We start from the raw sequence: 12,573 nt of genomic DNA, 5'->3' as shown, positions 1-12,573 counted from the left end.
CATGGAGGGGGAAGGCCCAGGACTGTTGGCTTGTCACAGGAACTCTGCGGAATGATGACCTCACTCTAGCCGCCGCTGGCTCCACCTGTGACTGAAGCTACTCTTCTCAGAGTCTTTGTTTTAAATAACTTGTGTAGCCCTCTTCATTTACTCTTTAAAAACCTGTGTCTCATATAAACACTGTTGAATAGCTTGTCTTCTCCGTCTCTGTCTCCATGGCTCTGCCTCTGGTTCCCTGTGGCTTGCGTGTGGAAACTGCCATCCCTGGAGTTCCTGAGAAAGCTCTTTAGAGAGCCGCTTTCTCTGTTCCTCACTTTAGGGTGACAAGAAGCAGCTGGATGGTTTCTGAAGCAGCTTTCCTGGCTCTTAAACAAGGGGCACAGGAGGAAACGGTCCTTCTCCCACTGGATGCTGACGCGTCCGTGTGGGATTCCTGGAACGCTAGCAGTCTTTTTACTCTCCGTGGACACAGCTAAGGAGGAAGTCTATGGACCCAGCTCTTAAAGAGTGTCACCATATTCCTAATGTGTGAGTTGTCTCACAAATCACACAGAAATAGACTGAGACCCAATGGGAAAGTGGGAAATCCAGTTCACAGAAAATAAAATACTAGGTCATATTTATATTATTTATTTATTTTGATTTCTCAGACAGGGTTTCTCTGTGTAGCTCTGGCTGTCCTGGAACTCACTCTGTAGACCAGACTGGCCTTGAACTCAGAGATCTGCCTGCCTCTGCCTCCTGAGCGCTGAGATTAAAGGAGTATGCCACCATGCCTGGCTTTAGGCCATATTTTTTTTAACCTACCAGATTATCTAATGTAAAAATGGTTATCACACACCAATGACAAGAGTGAGGGAGAACAGACGTTGTCCTACACCGCGTGCTCTTAGAACCGGAAGTCGGCACAGCCTTCTGTGGCAGGCAATTGTATTTCTTAGGTGCGAGTGCTTTGCCTGTGCATACACATGTCTCATGCTCACAGCCGTAAGATGGGATTGGATTCCCTGGAACTGGAGTTACCGGATGGCTGTGAGCGACCACGTGAGTGCTAGGAACCAAACCAGGTCCCCTGCAGCAGAACAAGAGCTCTTAGCTGCTGAGCCATCTCTCCAGCCTATGACAGGAGATTTTTTAATTTCTGCCAAAATTACATAAGCATTTACCCTATAATTCCTTCCATCTCCAGGATTTTGTACCACTGATGTATTTGCCTGTGAGAAGTGATGTAAGTACTAGATTTATTGCTATAAGCAAAAAAAATAGTTACCGAAGATTGCTAATAACTTGAATGTGTATTTATAAGGGGCTAGAAGACTATGCTACATCAAAACAACAGCACCCTTCAAAAATAAGATCTTTATGCATTAATATGAAATAGTTTCCTGATTTATGTTAAAATGTGGAAAGAAGCAAATGCAGAGCAGAGCAGAAAGTGTATAAATTATGTTATCGTGTGTGAGACAAAGACAGACATGGTGTTTCAGCTGGGCCTTCTCGCCTAAGGAAAGGACACCAGGATGAGTCCCTGGTGTCCTTTATGAATGTGCAGTTGTTACTGAGCCACACAGACCCAGCCAGGGACGTGCACTTTTGCGACTACCAGTACAGCGGCAGCCCGGAGCTGAGTGAGGCAGGGGGTCCATGAAGGTAAAAGCCATAGTCTCGGTGCCTCCCGTTGACAAAGCTGGCAAGAGCTGTTAGCATGACTGGATAGACACTTTTAATAAGAACAGGGCATTGCTGCATCACCATGGCGTCTGTCTTTGATCGGGAAACAGAAAGCCTTCCTGTTAACAGAAGCAGAACAGTGCAGGCTAGCAAACGTTCACGCATGTCTGAGGGTGACGCTGACCTCAGATCAACTGGAGGTCAGGCCAGGACTTAGCGAAGACGTTATTCTCACTTCAGTGGGAGGTGTATATTAGCTTGGGAACGTGCACAGGACTAATAGTGGCGACTGCTATTCGTCACAGACATACCTCCGTTGACTTCATTTGTTTAATTAGATTATAATGTTCTGTGCCAGAACAGCAGCAAAGGTTATTTTATTACTCTTTAATAATAGTCACACGGCCCGAAAGTCATTTGGGGACCCATGTCTCCTCAGGAGGAAGGATTTATATATAATTGCATTTTCAGCTCAGTGGGTTCCAGGGGTCACAACAATAACAACAAATGAGTGAGCCATACTGGGATGTGGTCTCGGCCTGGGAAGAGCTCCTGTTAGTGGGTGATACAGACACACAGATGATCACAGTGCAGCATTAAGTGGGCATCCACAGAAGGGCCTCTGAGAGGGCAAGACTTGGGCAAGCTGCTTATCTCTGGGAGCAGGTGGAGAAGGCACTTCACAGAGAAGCCAGAGTCTCTTCAGGATTTGGAAGGCTGAGTAGAGTTGACCCAGAGCACAAGTTTGTCCAGCAAACAGCAGGCAGTGTGTGGTGGTGGTGGCTCTGGGCAACGCGGGGCTTCAGCCCAGAAAGTAGCTGTGGGAGGTGGGGCAGGGGAGGGAGGGAGGGGAGGAGGCGAGTCAGGTTTGCAAGGGCTTTGAAGGCCAGGGAATCTGGGTTTTATTTTGCGGACATCGGGAGGCAGAGGCTTTTAATCTAAAGGAATGAGCCCAGAGGCTGCCGTAGGATGGGGAGAGTGTACAGAGCTGGTGTAATTAATTGGGTGGCTAAAACACGCCTCTTTCAAACGCTGCAGAGGGCCTTCATCCTGCCCTGCAACCTTAACATTGTCCTGGGGCGTGGGTGAGCCAACTTGTGATTTATTAGAATGCATGTGCGTGTGTGTGTGTGTGCGTGTGCGTGTGCGTGTGCGTGTGTGTGTAGGTGAGTGGCACTTCCTAGCCATCAGGGATTCCTTCCTCTAGAGTCAGTCAGGATCTTCTCACTCTGCCTTCTTGCTGGACCAGATGTTGAGTCTTCCTTCCATGTTTTCTTTTCAAATCCCCATCTCCTTCCCCTCTTGTCTTCCTTTCACCAAAATGACTTGGGAGCTCTGCTTTGGCCAGGACCCCGCCTTTTTTTGAGTTGCAGCTAGGCTCCCCGCAGGTGGTGGGGGCGCCTGCGCGTGCCAAGGTGGGGTTGATTGGCAATGTGCCAAGGCGGGGTTGATTGGCAATATGCCACCTTCTGCTCAGCCCTAAACAAGACTTCTGAAGGGGTGGGGCCTTGGCTCTCTTATTTAGCACATCTACCCCTCTTGACTCTCAGAAGGGAGAAAACTTCATCTGCAAGATGGGTGTCTACCGCATCTGTATCTCCACTGGGTGCTCGATGTACGCGGGCACCAGAAACGAGGTCCACATGTGGCTGGTGGGAGAGCATGGGGAGGCGTCTCTCGGGAAGGTGCTACGACGACCCTGTCGGAACTCGGTGAGCTTCACGGAGCTGGGCCTAGGCTGGCCCCGGGGTCCAAAGCTAGAGAAATCCCAAGGAGCCGGGATGCTGCTCCTTAACTCCGGGGCAGGCACTCACAGCGGAAAGCGCACGCAGAGCCGCTCAAGGAGTGGAGCGCTCAGTAACGTGGCTGCCGCCTGACCTCAAGGAGTGGGATATTCCTGAGTGTTCCTTCTTTCGCAGAACTCTGCTGCACAGCGGTCAGCTGCCGGCTGTCCCAACCTCTCTACTTTTAGAAGTTAGAATTTCCGGTCTTCTCTGCAGATACTGGATCTCCGATCTTAGGGCGGAGTGGGTGGGAAGGAAGAAAGGTGGGCGGGTGGGTTTGGGGTGAAGCAATATACTGTGAAGCTCCCTGTTTATATGTGGCTGGTCTTGCTTCCCTCCCCTCCTCTTCCCTCCCCTCCCCTCCCCCCTTTCCTTTTTTCTTTTCTTTTCTTTTCTTTTCTTTTCTTTTCTTTCCTTTTCCTTTCCCTTTCCTTTCCTTTCCTTTCCTTTCCTTTCCTTTCCTTTCCTTTCCTTTCCTTTCCTTTCCTTTCTTTTCTTTTCTTATGACTCTCCAGTTCTTCCAGATCTGGATGTTGTCTTACATTCACTTTAAAGGAAGATAAAGAAATGAGGCGCTTACTGGATCATCTCCCTCTCTTGGCCTTCATCTGACCAAGCATGGAGCAAGCTCAGTCAGTTCTATCCCCTAAACATTTTACCTGATGCTTGCACAGTCCTTGACCACCAACGAATGTCTGCTAGACCCGCTAGACCCCGAGGCACCTTGAGCTCTCCCCATTCACGCCCCCTTTAAAACAGCCTGCCTGCTAAGGCCTCCCAATGTCTCCAGCTCTTCCCCTGTACTAACTGCCAAGACTGATTTACTCTGTGTCCCTCAGGATCTGGTCTAGTGTGGCTCCCCAGCCACAGTGGGTCTCTGGGCCCGAGCTTCATGGCCCAGGTGCCATGGAGGATTGGCGGAGGGGCATGAAGATGCAGGCACAGGGGACAGCCAGGGCTGGCTATAGAAAGATGCTGGTCCTTTCAGACTCTACTCTCTTCCGGGACTCTGCCCAATGTCTCTTCCCTGACCTCATTCTCTCTAACCGACCCACTCCTCAGTCCAGGTTTCTGCTTAGAGACCATCCTCTAGAAGTCCCGGCTCAGCCTAAGTGGAGTTCCTATGGATTCTCTGCCTTGGTGGGGTCTCCCACCTCGCCTGGGGTCTCCCACCTCGCCTGCGTTCTCATTGGGCTTCAGGCAGGGTTTCAGCATCCCGCCTCACCCCCAGCCTTCACCCACGGGGGACAAAGGGAAGGAAGGAGTGTACCTTTTCATCTTCTGTCCCCAACCCAGAGTGGTGTCATGGGGTCCTGCTGGTGTGTGCTCCCTTTCTCTTCCTGGCTCCCTTTCTCTTCACTTTCCCTGTGGCCCCGTGGAAGCAGAACTCAGCCTGAAGACCCCATTCTCTGCCCCCTTGTGTTTATCTGCAGGAGGAGGAATTCCAGGTGGATGTGTCAGAATACCTGGGAGCACTGTTGTTCGTGAAAGTGCAAAAATGGCATTACCTTACGGATGACGCCTGGTTCTGCAACTGGATCTCCGTGAAGGGCCCTGGAGACCAAGGAGCAGAGTACAGGTTCCCCTGTTACCGATGGGTGCTGGGCACCAGCATCCTGAGCATCCCCGAGGGCACTGGTGAGCAGAGGGGTGGGGTGTGAAGAGGCCTCAGAGTTGCATGAGGAAGACGAGGCAGCGTGTGGGAGCTAGAGCCTGGAGGCTGGGGTTTTGTTGGTTGGTTTTAAAGAAATTGTTTAAGAGCCGGGCGGTGGTGGCGCACGCCTTTAATCCCAGCACTCCGGAGGCAGAGCCAGGCGGATCTCTGTGAGTTCGAGGCCAGCCTGGGCTACCAAGTGAGTTCCAGGAAAGGCGCAAAGCTACACAGAGAAACCTTGTCTCGAAAAAAACAAAACAAAAAAAACAACAAAAAAAATTGTTTAAGAAGAGTGTTGTTGGCGCTGGCCGAGGTGTCGCTGAGGCTCGGGGCGGGGGGGAGGGGCATGAAGATGTAGGCACAGCAGGCAGCCAGGGCTGGCTGAAGAGGTACACCTGCAAGGACTAGAGAGAGGCTCTCAGTAGACATCCCAGAGTGCCCCCCTGCTCCACTTCCAGGCTGCACCGTGGTTGAAGACGCTCAAGGCCTGTTTAGGAAGCATAGAGAAGAGGAGCTGGAAGAGAGAAGGAGCCTGTACAAGTGAGCCTGAGCCCGGGGAACCCCTGGTGAGCGGCTCCTGCAGCGCCGGTGTCTGATGTCATTTCTGCCCCGCAGGTGGGGCAACTGGAAGAATGGCCCTATCCTGAACATGGCGGCGACCAGCTTGTCTGACCTCCCTGCAGACGAGCGATTTCGAGAGGACAAAAGATTTGAATTCGAAGCTTCGCAGATTTTGGGGTAAGAGCAAGGGTGCCCGGTGTGAGGGGAGGGGAGCTGGTTTAGTCTGTAGCACAGTCACGGTAATGTTTGGTTCTGAGTATAACTGTCGTCCCCTGTGCCCCACTCTCCCCTGAAGGACAACAGATGTTCTTTTCAACTTTCCTCTAAATACTTTGACCTGCTGGAAAGACCTGGATGACTTCAAATGGGTTTTCAAGACTGGCCACACCAAGCTGGCTGGTTAGTTCACCTACCCCAACATTACTCCTACCCCCAAACCCTTCCCAGTGCGGGGAGAGAGAGAAAACCGGGTTGGGAGGTCAGAGGTTTCTGTCTCTCTGGTAGTCTGGGTCAAGAAGGGATGGTTTGGTGGGTGTGGGAAGGACCAGGAACCTGGATCTTAGACACACTCATCTCCCATCCCCAGAACAGGTTCGGAGGTCCTGGAAAGAGGATGCTTTATTTGCGTACCAGTTTCTCAATGGTGCTAACCCCATGCTGCTGAGGCGGTCCACTGGTATTCCTTCCCGACTGGTGTTCCCTCCGGGGATGGAGGAACTGCAGGCTCAGCTACGAGAGGAGCTCGAGGTGCGGACACGGGAGCCCTAGGGAGGCCGAGCAGGGAAGGGAGGTGGTGCAGTGTATGGGCTGTGGATTCAACTCCCTGCTGGTGGTCAGGAGGGCGCTCCTGCCGGAGAAATCCCAGACCAAAATGTAGTGCCATGGTTTTCCTACCGCAGGAGAAGAGTGTACGGTGGAGGGCAGGAGTCTTAGGTTGGGAGGCCAGTAGAGGCCAGATGAAAGTTGGGAAATGTGACCCGGTCCTAGAGGCCATGGGTCCAGAGAGGTGCAGGGTAAGGGAATCCAGGTCAGGGCTGGTGTTGTTAATGAGGAACCAATACGGGACAATGACAATATTCACGGGGCGAGACAGACTTGCATCTGCATCCTGGTTTTGCTGTGTGATTTTAAGTAAGATATCCCACTTCTCTGATCTGTTTCTGCAGAGTAACAGGCCAGCGGGAAACCACCCTGCCCCTGGCCTGTCCTTGAACCCAGGACTTAGCAATCCCCACGCCCGTGATTCAGGGTTAACGGCCAAGCAATACTTCTGGCCTCGTTGTTCTTTTCCACCAGCTCACTGCACATGCTCCAAAGACCCTCTAAAAGCCCACCCCTCTGCTCAGCCCACTGTCGTCACCGTTCCCACTCAGAAGCAGCCGTCATTCTGTATTTCTCCCCCATAAATCTCTGTGAGGTTTGTTGTGTGGTATGACTTTGGGTATTTCCTGGCTCCCAATTGCCAAGATACCCTTGTGCTGGAGAGCCCTTTCGGGTTCTTTCAGGTTCCTTCCTTGTAATGTGGAGTAATTTAAATGGAATATATAAGAATTCCATGTGACAAGGCTAGGTAGAGCTACTTGCTGCCAAGCCCAGAAACCTTAGTTCGATCCCTGGAACCCATATGGTAAAAGGAGAGAACTACCTCACACAAGCTGGCCTCTGATCACCATACAGTGTCATGGCAAACAGGTGCCCCCCACACACACACAGCAAGCAAACAAATGTAATAAAAATGTAAAAAAAAAGAGAAATTTCATGAGTTAATAAGGACAAATGGTGTCAGGTGACTGATGGAGACAGGTCATTTTTCTCCTTTCTCCTCTCCTTGTTGGGCGCCCAGGGTGGGAAGAAGACTCTCCACGCTGACAGAAGCCCCCAATTTCTCTCTCCATGTAGAAAGGCACTCTGTTTGAAGCTGATTTCTTCCTCCTGGATGGGATCAAGGCCAACGTCATCTTCTTCAGCCAGCAGTACCTGGCTGCCCCTCTAGTCATGCTGAAGCTACAGCCTGATGGACAACTCTTGCCCCTAGCCATCCAGGTGAGAGGACCTGGGGTCGGACCCTCGGGCGGCCTCCTCGGATGACCCTGTTGTCCAAGTTCTCTCTCACTTCTCTGCAGTGCCCTTGCCCTAAGCACCCAGGAGGCACAAGAGGAGGAGATGATGGGGCTTTGACTTTAAGGGGTGTGTGGCCTTGCTGGGGAGACAGACTAGTCAGCCTGTGTAAGCTCCGATGCCAAGGGTAGAACCAGTCCAGGAGGGCCCTGGGAGGAGTGTCAGGAGGGTGGGTGGCCTCTATCCCCAGGGCAGGGTGCACTCCGCAGAGAGGCTGAGGTAGAGAAGGCGGGAGATGTCTGTGGACTGCACCGAGATGAGACAGGCTGGCTAAGCTGAGCTCAGGAGGAGGAATGTGGGCCTCTGGGAAAGGGACTTCTCTACATTTTCAGTGTTGGAATGGATGGACAGAAGGGAGTTACCAGTGCTGGGATTAGGGTCTCAAGTTAAGGCTTCAGGGGGTGGTGAGCTGCCAGGTGAGCAGAAGCCATCGGGATGGAGAGGGAGCAGAGCCGAGGGAGACAGGAATGTGGGAGTCAATCAGGTTTCCCCAGAAACGGGACAGTAAGGCAGGAAAGACAGGAAGATAGGCTTTGGTTCTGCCAATCTTGAGGTACTGAGGACACAAACAAATCCTCTAGCTAGCAGCTGAAACCTGGAGCCTCGGATCTTTGCGGGTAGTCGGTGTTGAAAGACGAGGGAGGGGTCAAGATTTCCGCACAAGTGTGGGGTGGAGGAGACGGGAGTCACTGAGCCCCTGACGTGTGGCTCCTCACCCAGAACTCTTGTTCTGCTCCAGCTTGAACTGCCCAAAACTGGGTCCACCCCACCACCAATTTTCACACCCGAGGATCCTCCAGTGGACTGGCTCCTGGCCAAATGCTGGGTCCGTAGCTGTGACTTTCAGCTTCATGAGCTACAGTCTCACCTCCTGAGGGGACATTTGGTGGCTGAAGTCCTTTCTGTGGCCACCATGAGGTCCCTGCCTTCAGTGCATCCTATTTTTAAGGTAACACCTTATTCATTTTTGTTCTGCCTGTCTCTCTGCCCATGACACATTCTTGCCCTGAAACATCCCTCTGTGACATCTCAGGGTTCAGGGAGATGAGAGCAAGGGAGTGTGAGGTAGTCTCCTCTACGTTTCAATGATATTAATTTCCAAGGGGAGTGATAAAGGTAATTCCCGAGGAAAGGGTATAAAGATCGTATTCTTTTTATGTACAAAACATAGATAAACACACAGTACAATAATTGAAGCAAATGACTTGGAGATTCCATCCAATCAGAGGAGACCATGCATATAACACTACATTGGATGTCTCTACACAGAATTAGTCTAGATGACATTGGTAACATCTGATCTTTGGGGATTTTTATCTCCGGTAAGAGAAAAAAAAAAAGACAATAATGATTGTATTCAACGCATGGGCTATGATGAAACAGTGTAGAGTCAAAGCAGGACCATGGGAGGGTGAGTTTCTTTTGCGTGATCGAGAAAGACTTAAAAGAGATAACACAGAGAAGGGAAGCAGGTGTCAGAAAGCAGCAGGTGGATGCTGTGGCACCGGTCAGGTAGTGCAAATCAGCACATGCCGGTGTTGAGGACCATGGAGACTCCTGGCCATGCTCTCCTGGAGACTGCAGCCCCACCGCCATGCTCTCCTGGAGACTGCAGCCCCACCGCCATGCTCTCCTGGAGACTGCAGCCCCACCGCCATGCTCTCCTGGAGACTGCAGCCCCACAGCCGTGTCTCCCTTGAGACTGCAGCCCCACAGCCATGCTCTCCTGGAGACTGAAGCCCCACAGCCATGCTCTCCTGGAGACTGCAGCCCCACAACCATGCTCTCCTGGAGACTGCAGCTCCACAGCCATGCTCTCCCTGGAGACTGCAGCCCCACAGCCATGCTCTCCTTCCTTGTTTCCTGAAGGGACCTTACTCTTCTGACTTACTCAACCCACTCTTCTCCTTCTAGCTTCTAGTTCCTCACCTGCTCTACACCTTGGAAATTAACGTCCGGGCCAGGAATGATCTGATCTCAGCGAGAGGTTTTTTTGACAAGGTATGGGGACAGAAATGGGTTCTAGGTTCACTCTGTCCTCTGGCTTCCGGGCAGCTTGATTGGACTGAATCAGCCTGTCCTTGGTCCTTTAGGCAATGAGCACAGGTGGAGGGGGCCACCTGGATCTTCTCAAGCAAGCTGGAGCCTTCCTGACCTACACCTCATTGTGCCCTCCTGATGACTTGGCTGAGCGAGGGCTCCTGGATGTCCAGTCTAGCTTCTATGCTAAAGATGCCCTGCGACTCTGGGACATCATAAATCGGTAAGGCCGACGGGACCGCAGGACAGGTATGAGTGCTGGTTCAGGTAGAGAAGACCAGGAGAACAGGAGGTCTGTGCCTCGGCTGGGGGTGGACTCTGACCTGGCCATCTGACCAGGGAGTGGAGGGCTTCAGTGTGCTTGCCCTGCCTTTTGTTGGCAGGTATGTGGTGGGAACGTTTGATCTCTACTACAAGACCGACGAGGCTGTGAGAGCCGACTATGAGCTGCAGAGCTGGTGTCGAGAGATCACTGAAATTGGGCTGCAAGGTGCCCAGGACAGAGGTAACAGGGGTCCCCCCCCTCCACATGAGAACCAAGACACAAGTTCTGAGACCTCTCTAGAACCCTCTCTACTTCTATGGAATCTTCCAGAAGCATTTCAATCCTTAGGAAAACCCTCAAAGGCTTTTCTAGGTGCAGGAGAAAAAGCACTCATAAAAGTCCAACGCTAACCTCACCTTGAAAGAAAGCTGACCTCCTTCAGAAGCCGTCACCTGTCCATAGTTAGGGGGTGAAGACTCATGAATCCCTTCCCACTTTATACGGCTGACTCGTGTAGGCAACCAGCCATTGTTGAGTTCATGAGTACATCCATCTGTCCTGTCATGCCCAGAACACTGTTTTACTCCATCTTTACCCCGTTTTACTCTGTCTTCTCTTACCCTGGCTCTTACATACCAGCCCATCCGCTCTCTCTTTCACAATGATCTCCGAGCCTTGGGGTAGGGCTGTGATGTAGATGCCAGGGCTCCTCTCTTCCCTCACCACACCCACCCTCACACCAGCTTGCACAAGCTCCTGGCATCCCTTCCCACCTCTCCTTCTCTCTAGGCCTCACTTCTAGTGGTTCTTGTGGTGACATCACGTGCTAACTGTTGACACCTCTTGTGGTGACGTCACATGCTAACTGTTGACACCTCTTGTGGTGACATCACATGCTAACTGTTCACACCTCTTGTGGTGACATCACATGCTAACTGTTCACACCTCTTGTGGTGACATCACATGCTAACTGTTCACACCTCTTGTGGTGACGTCACATGCTAACTGTTCACACCTCTTGTGGTGACGTCACGTGCTGACTGTTCACGCCTCTTGTGGTGACGTCACATGCTGACTGTTCACACCTCTTGTGGTGATGTCACATGCTGACTGTTCACACCTCTTGTAGGGTTTCCCACCTCTCTACAGTCTCGGGCTCAGGCTTGCCACTTCATCACCATGTGCATCTTCACCTGCACCGCTCAGCACTCTTCTGTCCATCTAGGCCAGGTACATCCCAGAGGGAGGCAGCGGGAGTTTGGATCCTGTAGTGAGGGGGAGGGGGGGTGTGAGCATGTGGGCGAAGGGCCTTCCTGTTTAGCCGGCCTTGACCCCAGATCACTGTCTCTCCAGCTGGATTGGTTCTATTGGGTCCCTAACGCACCCTGTACCATGAGGCTGCCTCCACCCACCACCAAGGATGCAACAATGGAAAAGTTGATGGCCACATTGCCCAACCCTCATCAGTCTACTCTTCAGATAAATGTCATTTGGCTTCTGGGCAAACGCCAGGCTGTTATGGTGAGAGTCAATTATTCAGGGTCCCGAGGAAGGATTCAGAGGGGAAGCTATGTACCCCAAACTGGTTGGGGTCACAGGTTCTAAAGCTGCTTTCCCTCTTGCACCCAGGTGCCCCTGGGCCAGCATTCAGAGGAACACTTTCAAAACCCTGAGGCCAAAGCTGTGCTGGAGAAATTCAGAGAGGAGCTGGTTGCCCTGGAAAAGGAAATTGAGATTCGTAATAAGAGCCTGGACATACCCTATGAGTACCTGCGGCCCAGCCTGGTGGAAAACAGCGTGGCCGTATGAGCATCTCCACCTTTTTGTTGTTTCAGTAGCCCCTATCCAAGCACAGCCCCGCGCTTGAGTGGTTGCCGTCCCCCCCCCCCCAACCCCATCCTCTGCCCATGCGGGACCCTCCTCCTAGAGCCAGCTTTTCATTGTCTGCTGCAGGGAAAGCATCTGCTTTGAATGCATTACTCAGGGGGTGCTGTTCTTCATCTATCCTTTCTTCTCTTCCGTCCCCATAAGGTAAACAACAGCCATGCTCAGGAAAAGCACACCAGGAACACAAGAGGGTGATACTATGCATCATTGCACACCTTTTATGAATCAAATAGACTTCAAGCCTAAGTAGAGTCTAATAACAACAGAAAAGATAAGGTTTGGACTAGTGATAGAAAAGAGCATGGATTGAATTATTTCAAATAAAACGTTGGCAAAGATTACAGAGCATCCAGGTTGTTCTCTCTTTCTACCTGGGAGGATTTGGAAAAAAGTATAGCCACTAGCAATTGCCAAGTTATTTGAATACTCAAAATTTTCATTTCTCAAATCACTTTGAAAATGTAAATGGAGGAAAACTGGTCAAACTTTTAAAATTGCTTCGGGCTGGAGATATTTGGTCTTGAGGATGAAGAGACATGTCTTCTATAAGGTATTTCCCATTTGCTGGTTGGGAAGTGCCAAGTTAACACAAG

The 12,573-nt window shown here is 51.4% G+C and overlaps 1 protein-coding gene across 1 annotated transcript; it reads left to right on the top strand.

The window, feature by feature from the left end:
- The first annotated feature begins 3,245 nt into the window (after window positions 1-3,245).
- On the top strand, window positions 3,246-12,326 carry LOC131917299 (polyunsaturated fatty acid lipoxygenase ALOX15). The gene is made up of 14 exons (XM_059271036.1): window positions 3,246-3,383; window positions 4,889-5,093; window positions 5,568-5,649; window positions 5,725-5,847; window positions 5,966-6,069; window positions 6,257-6,417; window positions 7,570-7,713; window positions 8,528-8,737; window positions 9,703-9,789; window positions 9,882-10,051; window positions 10,212-10,333; window positions 11,223-11,323; window positions 11,447-11,614; window positions 11,723-12,326. The coding sequence occupies exons 1-14, from the start codon at window positions 3,246-3,248 to the stop codon at window positions 11,900-11,902; spliced, it is 1,995 nt and encodes a 664-aa protein (XP_059127019.1). The 3' UTR covers window positions 11,903-12,326.
- The last annotated feature ends 247 nt before the right edge of the window (window positions 12,327-12,573 follow it).

The sequence above is a fragment of the Peromyscus eremicus genome, chromosome 8a (assembly GCF_949786415.1).
Source record: "Peromyscus eremicus chromosome 8a, PerEre_H2_v1, whole genome shotgun sequence".
In the NCBI taxonomy this organism is placed as follows: Eukaryota; Metazoa; Chordata; class Mammalia; order Rodentia; family Cricetidae; genus Peromyscus; species Peromyscus eremicus.
The sequence above is the reverse complement of the archived record's forward strand: the minus strand, read 5'-3'. Positions and strand labels throughout refer to the sequence as shown.